Here is a 25,288-nt window from a genome sequence, read left to right as displayed (position 1 = left end):
TAAACTTTGTAACCTTCAGTGTGAGAATTAAATAAAATAAAATAATGAGCTGCATCCAGCAGTGTGATAATTCAAGAACATTATCAGAACATAATCCAGCAGTGTGATACTGTAACATAATATACACTGCATCAAAACCCTGGTCGCCATTTTGGAGCGTGGGCAGGAACATCGGCAGGGCCCAGGTACAGAGGAGTGGGAAGGCCGGGGCGGATGAGCAGCGAATGTTTGTGGCAGAAGTGCGACAGATGAGGGTATGGGGCCCAGAAGAGGCGAGGGCCCAGGGGCAGCACGGGCCAGCCTACACTGCGATTGTGTGCGCGCTAGGTCCGTGCAGCAGAACTGGTCTCCAGTCGTCTTGGTTAACCCTTGTCACTGGACCAAGACCTAGCTCTGTCAAGCCTGTGTGGTGGCTGGTGTGCAACAGTCAGCATATGCTAAAAAATTCACGCACAGGCATCTTCTACCCCCTCAATTGGAGTTCAGGACTGAAACATCGGGTCCTTCATCGAAACACCTGTGAACTCGTGGAAGCAAGTCATCCTCATTCGAGGGACCGCCTATGATGATGATGATACACTGCATCCACATGAAGAACATAATCCAGCAGTGTGATACTGTAACATAATATATACTGCATCCAGCATCAAGAACATAATCCAGCAGTGTGATACTTTAACATCAATTCCTGCCCCACTATTTTTTCCCACCATCTTTTGACCCCCTTCCCTTCATCCCCCTACCTTGCCTGCTGCTCCCAATCAAAGTGGCACCAAGGCATGCAGTAAGCCTGCCAGAGCGCTGCTGTGTTGGTGGGGAGAGACAATGGAGACGGCCTCTGGGGATGCACCGGACCAGCTGGTGGCATGGAAGGCCCGGCTTCTGACTGGCTAGCCTCTTCATTGGCGTCGCCAGTCACAGGTGGTTTGGGTGACAACCGTCGCTGATGCTTGTTTGGCGACTGAGTGGGGGGAAACGGAATGCTGTCATCCCGGAGGAATGCCACCACCTCCCATATCCCTGGAGCCACTCTGTCGCTGACGGGGCTGGCCTCTAGCAACCGGAACACAATGTAAACTAACACCTTGTTGGCCAGCTTTGGAACCGGCACGTCCCCGTGTGACAGTGGGGAACGCAGAGAGTATGGAGGCAGGCATGGACTGCGTCACCTGCCCAAGCTGAAGCAGAGCTTGTGCCTGTGATGCGCCATATTCTGCAAGGGTTCGTGCCACACTCTTCAGGACTCCAATGTCACTGCTGGAGGCCACCAGCCTAGTGTGGGCATTGATGGCCTCGCTTGTTTCACGGCTCGCACTGACAATCTGCGACCCTACTTTCAGACTGTCAATTCTCGTGGGAATCCTACCCATGATATCAAGGAGCTGACGGCTGATTTGGATGCTCTCCCTGGACATTCTCACCTTGTCCAGATCCATGTCTACCTGTCTGTCAGCAGACCGACTTTGCCGACTCATCCTCCAGAGAGATGACCTGATTCAACCTCAGCACTGCATTGCTGCACACCACTGGTGTCAGGAGCCTCATAATCCTCAAACCCCGAGAGCGTCACGTCGTCCTCAGAGGAGCTGAGTGCCGGTGATGGAGCAGGGGTCAAATGATGCTGCGCTGGATGTTGCGCCGGAGTCGGCTTATCGGTGTTCCTACTTCTCCAGATGATGGCCTGACGTGTGGTGGTCCCATGAGGGATGCTGCGCCTGTGGCTGGCCATCTGGAAGTAGAAAGCAACAGATGAGTGGTTAGCAGCAGGGGACGGGGCAGGGTGACATGAGGAAGCATAGCACAGGCTCATTTGAAGGACTGTCGCTACTCCATTATATCTAGTTTAGAGACACTGCAGGACATTGCCCCAACATATCCCAGAGAGTGTGCAGGACATTGCCCCAACCCTAGTCCAGAAGCACTGCAGGACATTGCCACAACCCAGGCCAGGGAGTGTGCAGGACTTACCCTCAGTATCTGAGCAAGGTTCAGCGTCCCCAGTGGCAGTTGCCCGACCTGAGACGCTGATGTGGCCTGCCACTCTGTCCCCAATGTCAGTGAGTGGCAAGGCCTGAGGCGGGCCGCCATCTGTCCGCACCTGCTCGCAGTGATTATGAGACTTCTTTGCCTGCAAAGATGAAAATGGGAATGGTTACAAGAGGGTCCATCTGGTCTTGTGGCATAGATAGCAAAGCACTTATACCATACTGTCTGAATGTAATAGAGTCTTCTGTTTAATGACCTTGGAAGCTGCACATGGTTCATCAGGAGGACATTGAAGTGGGGAACCATCTTAATAAAGTGTAAAGATCATTCATGGCAAATTGGGTGCTGAACTAAGCCTACCCATGTGTCATGCATTTTAGGAGGCAACCCACAGAGTGTTGAGAGACACCAACAACATGAGAACAAATATTGTGTCAGATTTATCATTGAAGTAATGAAGGAGTGCATGAATTAAAATGGTACTCACTCTGACGACCCTGGTGAGATCGTTAAATTTAATTCGGCACTGTGTGCCAGTCCTCCCCACAGTGTCCGAGTCAGAGACCTCTCAACTATGTCTCTCCAAATTCTCTTGAATATGGAAGGCAGTAGCCTAGAACCACCCCAAAGATGCAACTCCTGCCATCTCCAGTCCACAGCCCTCACTAAAGCTTCATTAACCTCGTGGCTGAAGCGCCTAACACGCTGTCTTCCATCGTCCTCCTTCATCATCAAATTCAAAATCTGAAATGGCTGATTCAGCCCTGATTGTACTGCGCATGAGGCACAGGAAGTGGCTGCACCCTGCATTAGCGTTTGCGACAGCGTGGGGAAAAAAGCGCATGCGCAAAATGGCAGATTGCGTCAACGCCAGAACTTTCGGCTCCGGTGCACAAAGTCTGCTAATGCTCCTCGTGAACTTTAATTCAGCGAAAGTTCCTCGCTCTGACACTAACATTATCCTGGTGCTAAATTTTTCACTCCGCTGTGAATTGTGCCCGGAAACGGTCAAAAACACAAAAAAATGAAAAGCCAGCCCACTAACTTTACTGGAAGTGTGGTAGACCCATTTTTACGCACATAAACAGGGTTTCCACCGCACTTCTAGAGAAGTTGCAGCGGTGGTGTAAGAGCATAAAGAACTTCCTGGCCTGTGACTACTCACAAAGTTTATAACCATCAATTGTGTCCTGAAATATATTTACACAGTTCTTAAAAAAGCTCTTAATAAACATAGCATTACTGCTTTTGCTGCAAATCTCCTTTAATTTCTAGACTTGTCGATTTTGTATGGGTATCCTCTAGTTCTGTGATCAGTCTCTGTTAACTGCAGATTGCAGGTTGTGAATCTCATTGCTGGTACGTTTTTCATATTTCGAATGCATGGCAAGAATGCTTGCCTTCCTAAAATATTGAAGGCTTTGTGGTAAGTTTATAAAGTGCCTAGGCAGTCTGAGCACTTTTAAGATTCAGCTTTATGCCAGACTGGAATTATATTGCACACAGTGTCAAATAATGTGAGATGGCCTCCTTGGGTGGTATTGCACTGCTTTGCTTTAGTGCAAACTAAGCTTTGGCTCTGAAATTATGCTGCCACATTCACAGCAATATGCAGCCAAAACTGCTTTTCATTGACTTGATACTTGGTGTATAGATTCAGCTGCTAGCATGATGGAGATGGGTGTTAAACGGGGAAGAAAGCTGAGGAAAAAGCAATACCAGTGTCTGCTACAGCCATTTCCTGCCTCTTGCACTGTCAAAACTGTATTTGTTTGCACTAACATTCTGGTGCTAAATTGGCACTGACTTAGTAAGGCCAATTAAAGGGTTGTTAATGACTCACCACACTGCTGTTATTTTGCTTGAAGAAATAAATACTTCTATGGTGCACTGTGTTCACCAACTGAACTGGAGTTTTGCTTTTGCAAGAGTGACTTTCAGCAGAGAAATACTTAAAGTGATGAGTGCCAGATTCAGGAGAGAAGCTGAGGATGCATTGCTTGATATTACCATCTTTACTTGGCCCAGCTCCCAAGGAATGTAAAGAGCAAAATGTATGCAATTATTAAAGTCTCAAAATAGCAAGTCATAACATTTACAAGGAATCATTCTTGCAAATATTGCCCTTTTAGCAGCTTCTAAAATATATAACGCTAATGAAAGATTAATGCTTATAAAATGTAAGGGTGAATGTCATATAGTATGATGCATGCCTGAGGTGTACCCTTTTCAGGCATTCAACTTGTGGCAGCTGCTTCATTTGTAATAGTAAAATGTTGAAATTTCAGAACTTAATTTACCAATTAATGAGGAATAATTTAGTAATTTACAGTCAAGACTGAAACAACATCTATTACTACAAGTCAGCCATTCTTCAGTTGAAGAAAATAGGCATAATTCAAAGATTTAGGTGTACATTTCAACTTCTGCAGAAAGACTTGCATTTATATAGCATGTTTCACTACCTCAGGATGTCCCAAAGCACTTTACAGCCAATGAAGTGCAATCACTGTTGCAATGTAGGAAATGCAGCAGCACAGCAAGCTCCCACAAACAGCAATGTGATCTTGACCAGATAATCTATTTTTTAGTGATGTTGATTGAAGGATAAATATTGGCCAGGAGACTGTGAGAACACACCTGCTCTTCTTCAAAATAGTGCTGTGGAATCTTTCAAATTCACCTGAGAAAGCAAATGGGCCTTCGGTTTAATGTCACATCTGAAAGAGAACACGTTCGACAGTGCAGCGCTCCCTCAGTACTACATTAGAGTGCCAGCCTAGATTATGGCCTCAAGTTTCTGGAGTGGGACTTGAACCCACAACATTCTGACTCAGAGGTGAGTGTGCTACCAACTGAGCCACAATATAAAGGAGTTGAATGTCGTTATACCAAATTGTTACACTGTATTATAGTTAGTATTTTATTGGCTTTGTAAAGGTATATTATAGAAGCTGACAAGACAGTATTTGTTAGAACAGTTTGTCAGTCACCGTAGTACTTTATAAACATCGATGGCAATTTTTATCCCACTAACGTCTATTTTTAGATGTAAAAAGAGTAGTAGTGGGACAAAAAATGTGAAACAAAATCCCGTTGATTTACCACTGAAGGTCTGCCGTTCCAATTTTTGGTCAGAGCTCCCACCGGAAACAGGTGGAGACCTCATTCATATAAGCAAAGCGGAGTCAAATCATGTTGTCAAGACCCCAACTCCATTTTTGTCTCCACATTGCTACCACTTGTTCCTCTACCCACCCACAATCCTTAGGCAGTACAGGTCAGGAGGCAGCCTTTCCAGCAGTATTTAGTGGGATCCTTTGCTACAGTCAAAGAAAGCTGGAAACCATACATTTTTCTGCAATTGCTTGTGCGTTTGAGCATTAAAAGCTTCCAATATTTCATTTTCTTGCTGCTGTGGATGCTGCAGAAATGTCCCTGCAGCTGAAAACTACTACCTGTACTCTATGTCACTCCTAATGCTTCCATCCCTCCCTGCAGGCCCATCATGATCAGCAGCCACGCCTGATTTTCCACCCTCCCAATCAGTGAGCTGCCGATCAGTAGTGTGATTGGTGCTAGCAGCTCATACGTTGAATGTTAATGAGGTCCAACTGTGCAATTCGATTGGACCTTCCACCAACATCATCAACCAGGTGGAGCAGACATTCCATCTGACTATGGATGTACTCCTGTGTAGTCACTGTGTGGTTGCATAAGATCGAGACTTGTTTACCTGATGTACTATCAATAAGGTTTGCACTATCAATAAGGTTTGCACTGTGTACATACGTGCTGGCACCACTCGAGGGTGCAACTGGTGGAGACCGGGGGTTTCCTGCCCTGGTGGCAGGGCCCAGTATAAAAGGCTGCACACCATGCTTGTGCCTCACTCTGGAGTTTGGAATAAAGGACCAAGGTCACTACAGTTTGAGTACAACACATTGCCTCATGGAGTCGTTCATAAGTACATCACAGACATAATAACTGGCGATGAGAATACGGACTTTCACGCGATTATGGCTACCTTTGGCACACTAAAAGACTTCGTAGAGTGTGATGATTGGGATGCCTTCATAGAAAGGCTCGAGTTATATTTCGTGGCAAACGACCTGGCAGAGGAGACGGACGCATTGGCGAAAAAGCGCAAGGCTATAATGCTGACCAGTTGTGGGCCCGAGGTCTATCGCCTCATCGGAGACTTGCTGGCACCCACGAAGGCCAAGGATAAGACATACGATGAGCTGACTGAACTAATTAGCAACTAACTAAAACCAAAAGAGAGCATCCTCATGGCCAGGTACAGATTCTACACTCACTGCAGACCTGAGGGCCAGGAGATTGCAAAATATGCTGCCGACCTCAGGAGACTTGCGGCACCATGTGATTTTGGCATGCACTTCAACGAAGCATTGTGAGACATCTTCATTATGGGAATCGGCCACGAGGGCCTCCTTCACAAGCTATTATCTGCCGACACCACAGTAAACCTGCAGAAGGTCATCAGCATCAGTCAGGCGTTCATGACCTCGACCTGCAGCACCAAGCAAATTATTCATCCTGTGGACTCACCTGGCAAGTACTGTACACAGAATGGTGCCTTTCACAGGCAAGACTATAGAATGTGGCTCTGCCCAGGGTAGAGAGCACAGACCTCAGGGTTCCAGAACTCAGATTCTGCCGAGGGGTGTTAATCGAGTAGCACCATGCTGGCGTTGCGGAGGAAACCATAGGGCTTACCAGTGTCGGTTTGCTGAATATGTATGCAAAGCCTGTAACATGAAGAGCTATCTCAAGCCTACATGTAAATAGAAATACGACTCACTGTCTAGCAGAGGAGTCAGTAGATGACTTTGAATCCAGGGGGGAGTATGATGATTTGGCCAGAGAGGCAGCTTAGCCCCAAGAAGAAGTGTATGGAGTGTATACCTGCACCACCGATTGTCCTCCAGTGAAGATGGAAGTCAAGATAAACGGCGTGCCAGTCTTCATGGAAGTGGACACAGGAGCGAGCTAGTCAGTGATGAGCCAGGATGCCTTTGAGAGGTTATGGAACGAAAAACAACCCAAGCTGGTTTCAGTACAGGAAATGTTGCGCACCTACACCAAGGAGCTAATCCCAATGCGGATGTAAGTGTAATCTATAATGGTGTGGTGCACAAGTTACCTCTGTGGATTGTTGCAGGTGATGGTCCAACGCCACTCGGAAGAAGGTGGATGAGGAAGATCCAGTGGAAATGGGAAGACTTTTCACTCCAGCAATCAATGTCCCCCATGCTCAGAGGCAGAGCAAAACCTCACCTTCATTCGGGTCAGGCACCAGAGAATAGACCAGCGCAGCACCAGAGGCACAGATGTCCATCACGACTGCGTGGTAATGATCCGACCGGAACGACCTAAACGTACCTTCCCGGCTCCAGTGGCAGGACTCCTGGGGAGGAAGATCGAATTCACAGGCACTCTTCCAGCTTTTGTGGCAGAATCATGGGAGAGAAGGATCAAGACAGTCGACCTCGAGGACAGAGGCTAGATGGCATCCCCGATGCAGCGAGGGGCAGCGTGGCTGAAAAAAAGATAGCCGCGGCAATATCACAAGGTGCAACGCTGAGGGACTAACACCTAGTATCCAGCAAAGGATTTGACTGGGATAAAGCCAGCAAGATTCTCTTAAAGGAGACATGCAAACAACTGAACTTAAAGAGACATTGTATGCATGGCAATCAATGTAACGTACTGATTAAGATTGTTACACAATATTGTTGCGAATTGTCAGTACTATTCCTAAAGTAAAGAACAAAATGTTGTTGCGAGATGTAGGGAATAGAGTGTCCCCAAAAGTAGCAAGTGAGCGATCTCAGGAGGGTAACGACACTGATCCTGATACCCTGCCCCAGGTCTATCCCACACTGCAGGCACCCAATGGCACTATTCGCCACGGACCCGGAAATGAAAATGGCGCCAATACGTGCAGTCGACCTCCATTTTCCACCACCCGGGTGGAGACGGTGCAGCCCCCAGACCCAGTTACTACCTCGGCCATGTCCGGGAGCGAAAGGTCAGAACTAACGAGTTCCCCAAATGGGGCCTGGAACAGCCAGGTTCCCAACACCGTTAGAGAGCAGGCAGAAGACTCTACAGCCCTCAAAGGAGGACAGGGAGGCTACATACATCTGTGGCTCTGCCCACCATTAGGCAACGGCAAAGACCCTGAGTCCTGGCAAGGTGAGTGAACCAAGCCCACCCCGCTAGCAGGGGGCGCAGCGCCACCATCAGACGACTAGGACCCTGTCCGGTTGCTCTGGAACTAGCGTCCTCACATACCTGTACTGCTACCTCAGTACTGACCATGACTGAACCAATCCTGGCGCACGACCGTAAAGCATAACGAATGTAAGTCACTGAACCAAGGTGCCACGATACAAAGTGTAAAAAATTTTCTTCTTCCTTTCTTTGTACTTGCACTGTGTCTGATCCTGTATGTAATGTAACGGGCCAGCTGCATGAACTCGCTGTGGGGGGGTGGGGGGGGGGGAATGATGTATGTAGCCATGGACACACACACGTGGATCACACCCAGAACTCCCTCTGGAACCTCCGCTGCATCATCGAACCATCCAAACTGGTAACCACTACCCAACGTTGTGGCAAAAGGACTTGGGAGCTAACAGGGAGAGAGCCAAGCCAAAGCACAGCCAAGGTGCAAGGGCTATTGGCACTTAAGTCTGGGGAGAGCTGAGCCAGAGCACATAGTGCAAAGGTAATTGGCACAAAGGACTTGGAGGAGAGTGATGTTGTATATGCTGACTATGGATGTACTCTCTGTGTAGTCACTGTGTGGTTGCATAAGATGGAGACTTGTTTACCTGATGCACTATCAATAAGGTTTACACTGTGTACATACATGCTGGCACCACTCGAGGGTGCAACTGGTGGAGACCGGGGGTTTCCTGCCCTGGTGGCAGGGTCCAGTGCAAAAGACTGCACACCATGCTTGTGCCTCACTCTGGAGTTTGGAATAAAGGACCAAGGTCACTACAGTTTGAGTACAACACATTGCCTCATGGAGTTGTTCCTAAGTACATCACAGACATAATACTATCCAATGCCCACCTGAATCCTGGAACTCCCTAACAGCACTGTGGGAGTACCTTCACCACACGGACTGCAGCAGTTCAAAAAGGTGGTTCACCACCACCTTCTCAAGGGCAATTAGGGATGGGCAATAAATGCTGACCTTGTCAGTGACACCCATAACCTGTGAATGAATAAAAAGAATGTATGGTGAAAAATGACAATGATCCCATTATGATATGCTATTTTGAGGGTGGTCATGTCGGGTGCAAAATTAATTGTATATAGGATATAGATATCAACTTAGCAATATCATGAGCTGGTCGGTCTGCAATGCGAACAGTGGCACGTTCTGTATCCTTGAATGTGCATCTACTGAGGAATTTTGTGGGCTCTCCATCTTTTAAACAGGGCATTCAAGTATTAGTTCACTTCTGTTTGCCGTCCATTTCAGCCAGTGCTGCTTTCCAGTCTCAATAGCTGGCTTAGCATATTTTGCCAATACTTTCCCCCCAGTTTAGTGCCTATTCAGTATGAAACTGATATTTTAATTGCTGCCTCTGGATTGGCCAGATTTATGGCATTAATAATAAAGCCAACATCTGAAGTAATATTCCCAGCGGAAAACACAGCTGCTTGTCCTTGAAACAATGTTATCGGTGAAAATAAAGATGAGACATCTATTACCCCTTAGTGACGTCTGCAATATCCAAATCTCATATTTTAAAGACCTGAAGCATGCTCTCTCTCTCAATCTTTTCTCCAATGATAACAACTTCAGTTCTTTTAAGTTACTCCCCTTTTCTGGAATCAAAAGTCTCACTCTTCTCTGAACCATCTTGCAGGTCCCTTGGAAAGGTAAAGTGTCCAGAATCGCTCACGTTTACTTATGGCTTCACTAAGATCTCCAGAAGATGAGAAAAAGTGCAAATGCTCAGCTGTGTTTATCGGTATAACCATAGTCTCAGCCTGGTTATGTTCGCAGAGAAATAAACACTACAATGATTATGCGTTTCTTATTTATGTTATCAGATATCTTTCAATTGTCTGTTAAATGTTGACCTAATAGGTTGTATAGATGTGTTTATTTTTAAATCTGCCGTGCACTTAGTTCAGTCTGAACACGATTCATGTATCCTGACTTCCATTTGTTTTAATATAACCTGATAGAAATCTGATCAGTTCATATTTATACGAAAATTCGTGCTCGAATCGTGTTGTTAGTCAGATGACATGATGAATGCTATCCTCAAATAGCTTTCCTCCCTGCACCGGTCTAATCCTTACAGTGGTGAATATTTTAAACTTTAAAAAGGGCAAATCTGGAGAGAGATGCGATAAGACGTCACAGCCACCGCACGCAATTCAGACTTTAACCTCTTCGGAGATCGAGAAAGACTTTTTCCTCGTTTCTGAGAAACGATTTCATGCTTTATTGTACCGATCATCTGCAAAAAGAACCCTGACTGCAGTAAGAGCATAGAAACACAATACATGGACACTGCCAATTCGGAAATCTTCATAGCCATCACAACGCTGCTGGAATTCTGGTGTGGTTAAATGTCAGGGCTGTTTGTCAGGAGGTAGGTGATCATATATTAGTGCCATCGAAAACTTAAGACTGCAGGGCGATCCATCTCGCAGATAAACAGTTGGTCATTCGTTTTAGATCAAATCAAGGTGCACCCGGCTACCTTTGAAAAGGGATTTAAATGAACCGCCTTGTTAAATCCAACATGATTTCAGTGCTAAATAATTGATTAAAATATGACTATTACCATAATTTGTGTGCACATATTTAATATGTCTATTATTTGAGAATTAATACATTTTTAAAGAGAATAAAGAAGCTATTATTTTGCTCTAACTCCCCCCACCGTGCATGGTATTTGCAGTCCCCTTCCCCAATTCCGCTGATGGCAGAGTGCTGGCTGTGTTCTCCTCTGAGAAGTGGCCGGCAGTGGGATCCCTTGTACCGTGACTCCAGCTCTGCTCCTCTCCCTCACCATGCCTGCTCACTGATGATGTGGATGTGGTGAGAAAGGCTCCCTCTCTCTGTGGCTGTGTGGACAATTGCTGTTGTTCTTCCTGGGGCGGCTCACACTCACCAGGTCCTGTCAGCTGCAATCGCCCGCAGCTAACGTAGAGCTGTCACCCATCAAAAGCGGCAACCGGAGACTGTTCAGCACAAATTACACTCCAACAGCTCGCCGCACATTCCTCAGACACAAGAGCAAGCGCAGAGTGCGTGCGGCACCCAGGTGTATTTCTTCTCTTAAGGTAGGAATGGTGGCTGTGTTTTGCACTCTTCATTCCCATTGCATTGCGCGATGTACAGCAGCAATGGGGTGTGGAGCAGGGCCGAGCAATCCGACGCACCGGGCGGCGGGAGCGCCCATTGAAGGTAAACATTTTGCTTTCCTCTCTCAACCACCGGCTCTAAAAACAAACCGATTGATCGATTGAACCGACTGCAGCTTCCCGCGTGTTAAGGAAGGCGTCAAACGGCTGCTCGGCGTCGTTTGAAATATAATTCACAAAAGCAGTCAGGAAGTATGAAGTTTTGGACAGTGATTTTATTTCTAACAAATTCCTGTGCAGCCATGATCTCGCTAAATGTATCCTTTTCTTGTTGGAATCTACAGGAATGATTTGCACGGATTAAGAGGTTTGTTTAAGCGCTCTTATTGTTATTACTGACGCGGTCCAGCTCCAATCCTGTTTTCTGATAAAGAATGATCTTACTGTGTGTTCTCCTCGCCCTGATCAAGAACATCATTGTTCAGCTTCTCGTACGGAAATACCAACCAGCTGACTCCTGTTCCCTCACATCTCCACAAACCTGTCTGATGAGGGGGACAGCCCGTCTGTGTGCCTGTCTCACACATTGAAAAGTGGATCGTTTCTCTGCATTGCTTTCACAATCGATTGATAGAGCAGTTTGGGTGATTCTTTTTGTGTATTCATTAACTTGCCCTCCAATTTCAAAACACCCATTACACCAAAATTACATCGTGGGCCAACTCAAAAATGCCAATAGAATGGTAAAATTGGCGTGTAGAATTTGCCAAACTCGATTAGTACTTTGTGTTTCAGAATGACGGAAGTGATGAGTAGCTGCGAGCCTGTAATGGAGGATTTTACTTTAAACCAGACTCCAGAGGAAGGAAGACTCCCCTTTCAGGTAATGTGTGTGTGTGAGGCCAAAGTGATCAGTAAACATAGTCTTAGATTTAGATTTCTTCTTCTGGCGGCTACATTCTAAACCCCGGGTTAGTAGCACCATGGAAGTGGCGGGTTGCTACTAGTACAGATACGGGTTACCGCCTGTGTTCCTCGTTGAGTTTATTTCTGTCCCTGTTATCAGACATATGGTGCGAAGAATCATTTTAGCAGTGAACATTTTATCACTCCATTGGAACCACATAAATTATACGTGTGCGAAACAAAGAAGTGACAACTTCACATATTTAAATGGGAACTGTATTATTCTGAATTGTTAACATAATCCTAATTATAAAGAGAAATACTGACACATATACTAATGACGGCCAGTCTCTATGCTCTCCAGAATTAGGCACTAAACCAAAGATCAAAGGTTATGTCGAGGATTCTCTCCAAAATGGCAACATGACGTGGCTTCAGTCACCAAATGATCCAGAAAGCTGGAGAAAAGGTGTAAGAGGAGGATCATGTGCTTGACTGTGTCAAAGGCTGCAGAGAGGTCAAGGAGAAATAACGCACTATGGTTATAGTCACAGAGAATTTAATTTGTTTCTTTAGGGATGTTGTGGTTATTTTGGTGCTGTGGGGAGGGATGGAAACCCAATTGGAGGGGTTCAGACAAGGAGTGCGAGAGAAGAGCGAGGGGGTGGCAACTCATTCAAGGACCCTGGAAAGTGAAGTAAGGTTGAAGATGGGATGTTAATTAATGAGGAGCAAAGGGTTGAAGATTTCTTTTGAGGAGGGGGATGATGACAGTTATTTTTAAAGATAGATTAACAGTGCTTGAGGCGAGGAAACCACTTACAATGTCAGCTAAAATGTGGGCCAGAAAAAGAAGTTGGGATACAGGGAACAGGAGTTAGATGTCATAGATGAGATGATGGATTATGCTTGGAGAAAGCATGGAAAGAAGATGGATTGCAATTAGATAGAGACAAGGGTTCAAGACTAGGTTAGGGATGGGACAGGGGAGATTTGCCTTAGTGAGCAGTGGGAGGAGGAAGCAGAAGAGCTAACTGAATGGATGGTCTCTATCTTGGAGATAAAAATATCCACAAGTTCCTTGCATTTCTTAGAGAGGGCAGGGAGAGATTTAAGGAGGCAATTGGTAGAGAAAAGGAATTTGGGGTTACCTTTGCTCATTGGATGATCCTTGAATAGTTGCCCATTTTGGCAGAGTAGAGCGTGATCAAGAAAGACCTGACACTGAGTGGCTAAATTAACTGCATGCAGGATATGTTAAAAGATAGAAGATAGGGGCTCTACAAGAGGGTTTGGCTGGTTCGTAAGATGGATGGTGATGGTTTTACTTGGGACAAAGGCATCAATAGTGGATTTGAGGGAGTAGTTGAGCAAATCAACAGTTGCAGAGGTATTATGGAAAATGGAAGGTCAAAGTTAGGCAGTATGGTCTTTGAAAGTACAGTTGCATGGGGCGGGCAATCTGGCGATTTTCAGCACTTTGTTTCTTGTTTCCGGTTGGAGTGGTGTTGGTGTCAGGAGAGGGGCAGAAGTGCAGGCGGGTCAGAACGGCCGTCGCTCCAAGTCAGCAGCGGCGCGCTGATGTGTCACACTGTCCCTCTCCTTCAGTTAAAGGGGAGGACCAGTGCGAACTCTGCAGTTATGTTAGTGGCAAACACTGAGCCACCAGGGAGGGTTTCAGCTGGGCTAGCAGCCTGGCACCCAAGAGAGGGTGCCAGGCTACCTGTTGGCGGCCCGGTCAAACCTATGGACATAATTGTTGACCCGACCTGGCAGTCAGCCGATGATTAAAAATAAGATGGAGTCACCGGCAGCGTGACCTCCCCTTTAAAGGTGGATGCACCACCCAGCCACAGACAGCTCCTCGCCGGGGAATGCTGTCAGTGGCACTGATTGGCTGCAGCGTCACTCCTGCAGGGCAATTCCGTGCGGGGGATGGAAAGGGGGTCACCATCAGTCGGTAAGGGGTCAGTGGATGCCCGACGTGGCAGGAACACGAGCGGAATGGAAACCCGTTCCCGCTGCTCCTGGCCCGGGAGCAATTTCGGATGGGTCAGGCCATCCATCTGGCCCCGGTCGGTAAGGCTTCTCCGCTCCATTCCCACCCCTTAGAAGCGGTAATGGAGCTTATGGAGGGGGCAATTTCAGTCCCAAGATGTTTTTGTGGTTTAAAACTTTATGTGGCTGTTATGTCTCACAAACATTAGCTGGAACTGTCAGCGTGCATCAGTGAAGAACACGTACAATATTGTCAATTGACTGCATCTAGCTATTAGCTTTTTTCTAAAATTTATATCTGTTTTATAATAAAATAAATGTAAACCACTAACAGCTTCAAATAACTTTAAAGAGCAGCACAATAAATTGCACTCGAATGTAAACGCAAATGAAACCCACCTAAAGTAATTGGACAGCATCACTTTATCCAGTCTTTTCTTCTTTTTGGTCCCTCGATTCCATATACGATTGCTTAACCAAGGGTTGTCCAAACAATCTGGTCCTCGGCCTCTGCCAGTGCACTTTGGAACTTTTTTGCCCCTAATCATACTTGCTATATGCAGAATATTATTTGCAAACCCAAGTCCTACCACCAATTAGTACAGCCACCAGACCCCCTCCCCCTAACACTAACATTTCCTTGAAGTAAATAATATTCTCCAAGGTGCTGCAATGTATCATGTAGAAAATAAATTAAATATAATATGCAGCGTTTTGTGCAGCTTGAAAGTACCTGTACCATTTTTTTGTAGGAAGAATTGAAAAATACAGAAGGAATGTATTAATAGCAAATAATAATTTATTTTTACACCAGATATTTCCTGATCCCCATGAAAAATCTGAAAGGTATCCTAAGATGACAAAAAGACTGCCTTCAATTGTGGTTGAACCAACTGAGAGTGGCGAGGTTGAGAGTGGAGAGCTGCGATGGCCACCTGATGAAATGAATGTGTTGGAAGATGAGGAGCATCACCAAAGTGAATTATCATCTAAACCAAAAATACCAGAGGATGAGGAAGAAGGTAAAATGTGCATTTCTTGGAGTTGCACTTCTATAATAATACCAGTTGATTACCAAAGTATATATTTTAGGAGTAATACCAAAAAATGCCCCCACGCACAGGAACAAGAGAATTGTATTGCTTGCACTTGTAAATGAAGTAAAACTGATGTCATATAGCCAAGCATCTGTTCATCTGTATAATTTTTGCTTTTAAACAATATTTTAAAACATAACTTTCTTTCAAATTTAAAGTGAATAGGATAATGAGTTCCTCAAACATTGCAATCTAGTGAAGGTATCCCATATATCTGCAATATAAAGACACATTTAATCAATAGGACTGTCACATAAATACTACAGCATGCCTTGCTATAATATTACAATTATGAGATATGCTTTATTACAGCAGCATCCTAATAAATACAAAACTCGTTTGTTCAGCAATTTTAAGCTTAGGTCAGATTTCTCTAACCTTCAGAAAAAATAATCAATTTGTAAATCTTTACATCACAATCTGATCATTCATTCAACTATAAATCAGGACAGAAACAGAAAACCTTCAATGAGAAATATTTATTTTCTATAATTTAAGACTTCTGGATGAAATGTAGCAGTTGATTGACAATAATGTATTGAGCACTACGTAAGAGAAAATTGAGGAACAGTCGATGCATCTTTCTGGATGCTGTGCTTAAATTCTATGTTTAGGACAGGAACCTGCATAATAAGTATGAATGGGATATGATTTGTTGAAATAGTATTTGTTTATCTGGGCTCAACTGACTTACAGTTTCTATCTGAATAAGGAAGTTACAAATAAAGGCTATTTATTCGAGGTCTGTTATAGTTGAGAGCATTATAGAGATTGACAATCAGATGCAATTTTACTTCCCTTACTACAAATTCCATTTGCCATATTTACGTTTTCTCCCTTCCTCTCCCAATTTTCTCTTGAATCATGCTGAGGAACAGTGCTGCAAGCACAGCCATTCAAGTTCTTCATATGTGGCTCTAGAGAATGAATGTTGGCAAACTAGATTCTATTCTTACTTGACATGCATAAACATGCATTTTCCAGGAGCAGTCACTGGATTTGATCAGGAGCAGGAATGCTAGCTGAGTCTTTTCCTCTCCCTAGCATATAGCACGGAAGCCAATTGCCACTGCAGTATTTTACATTTCGTAATAATGTTACAGCACAATATACATATTACAATTATTGATTATACTTTCACTGAGAACAACATTGAGGTGGAGTACTGGTGCAATAAAGGATTATGCTGCATTATGGTTTTATCACATAATGGGCCATAATTTACTGTAGAAGTGAATCTAACAGAATCTGCCATTACAACCCAAAAGCAAAATACTGCGGATGCTAGAATCTAGAATAAAAACAGAAAATGCTGGAAATCTCAGCGGGTCAGGCAGCATCTGTGGAGAGAAAGCAGAGTTAAAGTTTTAGGTCGATGACCCTTCATCTGCCATTAGTTAGACTTGCCCTTGCATGTTTAGGTCTTTAATTTTTTTGCATGGTAAGTTGCTGTAAGTGCGAGCTGATAACGTCGCAGTGAGGGAAACCGGGCATCTGGGACCTGAGTGAACAGAGCAAGCAACTCTGTCAGTCCTTAACCAATCGGATTGAAGGATTGTGAAATCACTAGTGCAAGGACTGAGAAGGCAGTGTAAATTAGAGTAGGTGAATTCACTATCAAATCAGGTACAGAAAGAGAAATAAAGAGAGGAAAAGTAAGATTGGATTAAGAGAGAGCAGAAAAGAGTGAAAGGAAATGTAAATTTTTTTTTACAGCAATTAAAACCTGAAGGAGTGAGACTCCACATTTGTAATAGTTAATTTTCAATGCCAAAGAGGTTAACTTACAGTAATTAACACTTATTACGTCGATAAAAGGATACTTAAACTGAAATAGACAAGATTTAACTTTCTGTGGCGAGTTTAGTTCGTATCTACTGTGCAAATACAGCAACTTCATGCCATTCAGTGCATTTGAATGGTGAGGCAGACAGCGAGATGCTGTTTTTGCGAAGCTAACGGTGGTCCAGCGCATCTCGCACAGCAACTTTTGGATTTTCGCATTTAATTACGCATTTACCCTTGCCTGAAGTTGCTGTGGCATTTGCACATAAATAACGGTGCCACCATTAGAGGAGCAATAAACCTGTGAGCCATTTCTCCAGAGTGAGGGTAATTTGGAGCATAAGTCATGCTGACTGCTGTTTCCCAGCTCTTATTAACTAGTTCAAAAGGAGCTTTACAGGAGTCTGAGACAGGTTGCTTCTTGCTTGAATTCAACATGACGCTTAACAGACAAGGAAAAAAATAATTTACTAAAATGGAGATAGACAATAATTGTTTATATATATTTTCATTGGAATAAAGGTTTGTTATCATGCTGGAATAAACATATGTTTATGACTGCTCTTTTAGTGACATGTTTAGTAGTATACCTCCTCCTCGTATTAGCACTAAGCTTCAGGAGGGAAACAGATGGAGTAGTGAAGAAGGTAGTACCACTTAGTGAATCAAATCAGCTGAATCAGCCCTAGTGATCAGTAGAGGATAGATGTTACATTAACCCCATGTTTGTCATTATTTTGTCAAAATGCTCTTTTTCTGCAAGAGCAAAAAGGCATATAGCCAACGTTTGTTTTTATGTATAAAAGGAATAGTGCCATGTGTACGAGGGAAGCATTACGTAGCAAAACACTTTGGCTGATTTATATCTCACACATGATATAAGCTTGGAAATCTTTGGAACACTTATTCAATTAATGTCTGTCTGATTACAATAATAGATTTCTATTGTCTAGCTATAAAACAAGTAATGTTAATTCTGTTCATTTTAGATATATCATCACAACCCAGTCAAATACCAGAAATCGAAATAGACTATTCTGATCAAAGAACATCAGAAAGCTCAAATGACAGCAGCTAAAAACTGACATGACCTGACTGGAACCCCACTGTGAATGTTTGGTCACAGACTAGAACCTGGTAGAGAAAGTCAAAAGGGATTCTGAGTCAACAGACTTGTTTGTCAAAAGGCTTCATCTGAATGTTTTGCAGTTACTTGAATTTCTGACAATTATTTATATATATGGTGGTTGATGTTACATAGAGATAGTATTTATTGTTTATATATTGTCCGTGTCTTAAGCATTAAGTACACATTGAAGCTTTATGTTCATATTTGATCAGCAATGTCTTTAGTTGCCTACATAGCTACAGATGTAGTAGCTGCTTTTACTCTTCCTCTTCTTCCAAGTCAATCACCACACCTGATCCAGATATTACTTAAATTGGAGTAAAATACTCATTATTAACAAGTATTCTCTAGTGTTCCACACATATTAGTGTAAATGTGAAATATGTATAAGAAAAGGCAGAATGAACAAATTCTGCTATAAGAAAACACACTAGTATTGTTCACTTAGGTGCAAACACTGTGGATTGATTTTGAGTTTTGGAATGCCAGAAGCTATCTGCTGGCCAGGTTATTTGTTTCTGGAAAGTTACAATGGTTAAACACTGTGATTTATGAGCCTAAGATAACGTGGACAGAAATCAATTAGCAATTTGAGAAAAACCCAAGTTTAAGGTCTTGTTATTTTAAACCTTTTTCCATTTGCAAGTTGGCGCAGCACAGCCTGTTCCCAGGCAACAGAAGAAATGACTAGCATTGAAATGAATGGAGGTAGTAGAGGAAAAGTAATACAAGGCCAAACTGAGGGCTGCTATGTCTAACTCTGCAGGTAGATCTTTACATATTATTTAGGATATTTTATATAGAAGGTGTCTTTTATGTTTGTATTAGGGCTCATTTTGAAATCAAAAGCCTTCAACTTTTTTCAGCACCATCACAATTAAAAATATAAATTTAAATGTCATAGTTGATTTGCAGAATACTAGTGAAAAAATGGGCAGTTTTTCATTCCTCTAATTCTATATTATATTCAGCATAAAAATAAACAAGCTATTTTTACAGATGTTATCAGATAGATATATATGTGTATGAGGTGATATCAGACACAGGAGCATATGTATTTTGAAAGAGTCAAAGAAAATTCAGTACTGCAAGGACAGAGTCTACTGCAAATTGTGTAAGTCATTAAACAATGTTAGAGGACACAAATGCACAATTTGAGCAATGCACTGGACTCCAACTGGCAGCACCAATAACATCATATTGAGGGAGCACAGCTACAGTGCTATTCTACCAATCTCACCATATCGGTTTAAAAATACAAAACATTATGTCAGTGAAGAAGCTATGCTGCCAGTTGGACTCCAACTGGCAGCACCAATAACATTATATTGGTGCTACCAGTTGGAGTCCAGTGCATTGCTCAAATTGTGCATTTGTGTCCTCTAACATATATCTATCTGATAACATCTGTAAAAACAGCTTGTTTATTTTTATGTTTGTGATACTGTTTTCATTTGGAACTCTATCTCTCATATTCAGAAAACCAGCATCACCTATCCATGCCAGAATTGCCACCTAAAATACAAACACAATGGAATTCCAAAGATCTTACAGATTTAAAAAAAAACTTATTTGGGATTTTGATTGGAAAGGGGGAAAAAAAACTTTGTAAGCTTCCTTTGCCAGATAACAATATTCCTTCCAGCACTTTGACTTGGTTTGATGGCATTGGCACAACAGAATAGAAATTGATTTAACTGAGATCACTGATGTTTAATGCAGCAATATAACAGCAAAAAAAGTAATTGGTGTTAGTGCTACCCCAAACCACAACATTTTAAGTTTTGACCAATATTTATTAACCGATTTTTAAATGAGCATTTAAAGGTGTTATTTACCGGTATTGGGAATGAAATTAAAAAGTTTGAAAATCCCACTATTTAATTTTCACTAATCAATACACACAAATGGCAATAATTTAAAAATGTATACTGTACTAGAGAAGGATTCATATAATTCTAGTTAGCTTTCATCTCCAATGCTCTCATTAACTGATCATACTTTGATTCTCTGCGATTCTACAACTTTTGAATGAGAAAAAAGACCAGTTTATCTGTTACAATACAAGATTGGGTTGAAAGTTTCCTTTACATATTTTAGCCCCAAAGTTCCTGTGCATTCTGAACATGAAAATCACACAATCAGAGAGGGATAGGGTAAGGAAATTGAAGAAGCTTGTTCTATCAGGTCTTGGCCCCTTGCTGCCTGGGATCGGAAATTCCTCAGGAAGTAGGGGTTGCCACTTCTTGCATTCCCCTCCTCAAAGTGCATGCCAGGACTAAATCCTGGCAGAAAATGGGTCCAGTGGCTCTTAAAATGTCAGTTTCCCAATTGGGAAAGCAAAACATTTAAATTCTGGGCCTTCCATCCCTCCACCTTTTAACTTCATCTGGCTTTGCTATGTTGTAGCTAGATGCTGCAATGAAATTCCTTCCTCTCCCTTGCTGGGACAAGTGCTCCAGTGTGCCAAAATGGTGCGGGTGTCCATCCAAACTATGTAAATTGATTGATTCCGCAACTTATGATGTGGGTCAGCATCTTGCCAGTTGATGGGCAGAAGTCCTGAACCCTGCCACACTTTTTGCAGTGCAGGGGTCCAACAGAATGTTTGGGTTCACTGCCAATTTATACGACGGCTACATTTGTACTAGATTTCTGAATTCATCCTCACATCCTGATGGTGATGTAATTTTAATGATTCATGATATAATTTAGCATGTTCTTAATCATAACCTGAGTTTACATCATTGCACTGATGCTTTCAATTCTTTCATCCTTTACATCATTGTTGTTATTAGAATTCTTTCAATTTATTACATCTTCTAATAAAATGTAATCACAACTCTTTTTCTTAATAGTTGGGATAATTTTCAGCCTCGTACAACAACATTAAGATAACTTACCACACCTGTAGTTTGCTGCCTTTTGCTAAATGCCAGTGATCATCAAAGGCAGGCTGGCACTCCTTGCAAACTGCTCGTCAATGTTTGCTCCTTTTGGTGGTATGCATACTAGGAATGGATCCAGCTAGAGGGAGGGATTGTCTCTACAATGCAGAAGTGATATGATCTTTGAGGGCCAACTGAAAACAGTCCATGAAACCCTGTCCTTGTTGGGGCAGAACTCCAACTGAGGGTTACCACCGTGTTTACATATGCACAAGTAAAAGGAAGGTGCAAATATCAAATGAGTAAGCTGTACCTCTTTGTTGGGTAAAACATGTGAAATGTCTGTTGACATACCAAAACATGTACATTACTCTTTCCAATGGCTGATATCCATTTGCATACCTATAAAACACTGCAATTGTGTAATGCAGTGATGGGAGAATGACAGGGAAACTCAATGTAGGTGATAGGATAGCCTCCCTCCACTATATGTTTGAAATTATGTTAGTATCCAAAAATGGGACACTGTTTGAATCATTGTCTGTTTCCAAAGCACTCACTCTTTTTAGTGAGAGCTCTGCATTTTCCACTTTTTGTGCTATAGCAATAGAACCTAATATGGCAACAGAATATACAACTCAGTTCTCAATTCTGTGACCATTTCCAATTCAGTATCAGCCTTTACAATAGACGTGCACATTTGTGATACTGTAACCTTAAAAAAACAGGTCTGACTTTGTTTCTAGTAGTTTGTTTAGCAAGAGGTGTATGTGCCACTTTCTTGTTTCTACAATTCAACAAAGTTTCTGATACTCTGCTGAGCTGTAATTACAGTACAATGTTTTGTGCATTTGGTTTCAAAATAAAATGAATTAGAAAATGTTGTCTTAAATGTTATTTCCTTACAGATGAAATCGATATATATGACATATAAAAGATAAGAAAACTCTAGTATAAATAAATATGCCTCTTGGTATCTGATAAATTTTCTTTAAAAATTTATTATACTGGTAAAATAATATGGTTAAATGGTTTCAAGCAACTGCCGAGTAAATCTCCAGATGAGTGTAGTACTGTTGAAAGACTATATTAAAATATAGAATACTAGTTGCTCTCTCATGCCATTGCTCACATGCAAAGAAAGTCATTTGCTTCCTATAATTGTTCTCTGCTTTTTTTCCACTCTGTCATTCTTTGTGTCCATTTCTTTGTTTTTCCATTTGTGCCTAATTCTTTCTCTTATTCATCACTATTATTTCTGTAAGTCTGTGTCTTTATTTTGTACATCTCCCAATGTCTATTGCTGTTCTTTACTAAACAGAAAGCAGAGGGTAGCAGTAAAAGGTAGCTCTTCAGAGTGGCAGAAGATGGGTAGTGGTATTCCACAAGGATCAGTGCTGAGACCACTGTTTTGGAATCAAAAACACAATTTCTAAATTTGCAGATGACACCAAATTTTAGGAGGGGTGTGTGGATAGTCAATACTGAGGAGGATTGCAACAAATTACAAGACATTAAATAAACTTGCCGAATGAGCATATAATTGGTAAATGAATTTCAACATAGATAAGTGTGAGGTGTTATATTTTGGTAAGAAAAATAAGGAGGTTACTTATTACTTGGAAAATAAGAATCCAAGGGCCCGAGTTTGGTGAAACCTAGGTTCCGCCCAAGTACTGTCCAAAGGACCGCTAAGATCCTGATGGTACTTTGGGCGGAAGTATCATGAAAAAATGTGGGAAAAACCATCCAGCGGAAAAAATGGGCCTTGCACACCGATTCTGGGTGGCAGCGGGCGGTAGGTCCCATTCTGGGCGGCAAATGCGATCCTCGGCAAAGTAACGCCAAGGATAGTCAGGCCCAGGGAGGGGGGGGGAACGGCTAAAATAAAAACATTTCAAAACAATTCAAAAAAAACACCAGAAATCCTTCAGAGGATCCCAGCAACCTAAATCCCTGCAAAAGAAATAAAGAAAAGTGGCCGAACCTTTTTTTGCAGGTTTTCATACATACCGTTCAGCTAAGACCTGCCTCCACGCAGCAGTCTTTTCCCCTGCTGGAGCGGAGGACCGCTCGGACAAAACTGAAGATGCAGCGGGCGGGAAGACTTTTGTCAGTCTGTTATGACTGGGGGCTGGGTAGCCGATCTAATGGGAGTGGCAATGACCATGCCAGGGATTGAAAGTCCAGATTCATTGAAGACAGCGAAGTCCTCTGATGACTGAGGGTAGGTTGGTTGGTCACTGATTGTGTCTTCCTCAGACTGTTCCGGTTCATCCGCGTGCCGCAGCTATATCTGATCAACATGTTTCCTGCATGTTTGCCCATTCTTGAGCTTGACGATAAACACTCTGTTACCCTCCTTGGCCATAACAGTACCGGCGATCCACTTGGGACCTTGACCATAATTTAGCACATACACAGGATCGTTAACAGAAATGTTGAGTGACACAGCAGCGCGATCATGATACCACTGCTGACTTTAACGTTCAAGTCACGGTGGACAAGAGAGAGCTTGGTCTTGAGACCTCTCTTCATCAATAGTTCAGCAGGGGGGACCCCGGTAAGCGTGTGAGGTCTTGTCTGTAACTAAGCAATATGCATGACAAGCGAGTCTACAGTGAACCTTGAGTTACATGTTTTATACTCTGCTTGATGGTTTGGACAGCATGCTTTGTGTTGTATAAGGAGAAAGAGTGAGACTGAACACTGTGAGCTCAAAGTAAAGTGTGACTGTAGTCTTTTATTGCAGGTCTCCAGAGCACCTCTCCAACCTGTGAAGCCTCCTTAAATACCTGTGCTCCCAAGGCGCTATCATGTAGGCACTTTGTTGAAGCCGCTGCTCTCTACCTGTTCATTTAGATCAGGGTGAACTAACGAGAGCCCTGTCTTAAGTGCCCTTTTCATGAGCAGTTCAGTCGGTGGGATCCCAGTGAGTAAGTGGGGTCTCGTGCGGTAGCTAAGCAGGACTCGGGATAAGCGAGTCTGCAGTGAGCCTTCAGTTACCCTCTTCAAGCCTTGCTTGATGGTTTGCACTGTTCTCTCTGCCTGACCAGTGGCCGCTGGTTTAAACGGGGCAGATGTGACATGTTTGATCCCGTTACGGGTCATGAATTCTTTGAACTCAGCACTGGTAAAACATGGCCCGTTGTCGCTCATCATGACATCGGGTAAGCCGTGAGTGGCAAACGTGGCCCGCAGGCTTTCAGTAGTGGCAGCGGACGTGCTAGCCGACATTATCTCACATTCAATCCACTTGGAGTACGCATCTACAACCACAAGGAACATTTTACCCAAGAACGGGCCTGCATAGTCGACGTGTACCCTCGACCACGGTTTGGAGGGTCAAGATCATAAACTTAGTGGTAACCCTCTGTGTGCATTGCTTAACTGCAAGCATGTATTACATCTGTGAACGCAGGACTCTAAGTCCGCATCGATACCGGGCCACCACACGTGGGATCTGGCTATCGCTTTCATCATTACGATGCCTGGGTGGGTACTGTGTAGGTCATTGATGAAGGTGTCTCTGCCCTTCTTGGGGACCACTACTCGATTGCCCCACTGAAGGCAGTCTGCCTGTATAGACATTTCATCTTTGCGCCGCTGGAACGGCTTTATCTCTTCCTGCATTTCCACTGGGACACTAGACCAACTCCCGTGAAGCACACAGCTTTTGACTAGAGATAATAAGAGGTCCTGGCTTGTCCAGGTTTTGATCTGCCGGGCAGCGACGGGTGATTGCTCACTCTCAAATGCTTTCATAACCATGACTAGATCTGCGGGCTGCGCCATTTCCACCCCCGTGGTGGGCAATGGCAGCCTACTGAGCGCATCGGCGCAGTTTTCTGTGCCTGGCCTGTGGTGGATGGCGTAGTTGTATGCGGACAACGTGAGCGCCCATCTCTGGATGCAGGCTGATGCGTTGGTATTTATCCCTTTACTCTCGGAAAACAGAGATATAAGTGGCTTATGGTCAGTTTCCAATTCGAATTTTAGCCCAAACAGGTATTGATGCATACTCTTTACCCCATAGACACACGCTAATGCTTCTTTTTCAATCATGCTGTAGGCTCTCTCAGCCTTAGACAGAGTCCCGGATGCATAAGCAACCGGTTGCAGTTTCC

The 25,288-nt window shown here is 43.4% G+C and overlaps 1 protein-coding gene and 1 long non-coding RNA gene across 4 annotated transcripts in view; one reads left to right on the top strand and one right to left on the bottom strand.

Annotated features, from left to right (window-relative positions):
* Positions 1-25,288, bottom strand: part of LOC139262341 (uncharacterized) — a 226,184-nt gene that overhangs the window by 106,863 nt on the left and 94,033 nt on the right. The window lies entirely within an intron of this gene.
* On the top strand, positions 9,787-19,643 carry LOC139262340 (protein LBH). Of its 3 annotated transcripts, XM_070877522.1 has the most exons (5): positions 9,787-9,915; positions 10,373-10,640; positions 12,154-12,241; positions 15,077-15,284; positions 18,134-19,643. In XM_070877522.1, exons 2-5 carry the CDS (start codon positions 10,618-10,620, stop codon positions 18,220-18,222), a joined length of 408 nt encoding a protein of 135 aa, XP_070733623.1. In that variant the 5' UTR covers positions 9,787-9,915; positions 10,373-10,617; the 3' UTR covers positions 18,223-19,643. The 3 variants fall into 3 exon arrangements, with proteins under 3 accessions (XP_070733623.1, XP_070733625.1, XP_070733624.1); XM_070877524.1 differs by lacking the exon at positions 10,373-10,640; XM_070877523.1 differs by lacking the exons at positions 9,787-9,915; positions 10,373-10,640 and adding an exon at positions 10,868-11,337.

The sequence above is a fragment of the Pristiophorus japonicus genome, chromosome 4 (genome assembly GCF_044704955.1).
Source record: "Pristiophorus japonicus isolate sPriJap1 chromosome 4, sPriJap1.hap1, whole genome shotgun sequence".
Classification (NCBI taxonomy): Eukaryota; Metazoa; Chordata; class Chondrichthyes; family Pristiophoridae; genus Pristiophorus; species Pristiophorus japonicus.
Note: the sequence above shows the minus strand (reverse complement) of the source record. Positions and strands in the feature narration are given on the sequence as shown.

Coding starts and splice junctions, on each gene's coding strand:
- LOC139262340 (XM_070877522.1), top strand. CDS start 10,618: ATGTCAGGGCTGTTTGTCAGGAG. Junction 10,641..12,153: donor TCAGGGCTGTTTGTCAGGAG/GTAGGTGATCAT, acceptor TTTGTGTTTCAG/AATGACGGAAGTGATGAGTA. Junction 15,285..18,133: donor ACCAGAGGATGAGGAAGAAG/GTAAAATGTGCA, acceptor TGTTCATTTTAG/ATATATCATCACAACCCAGT.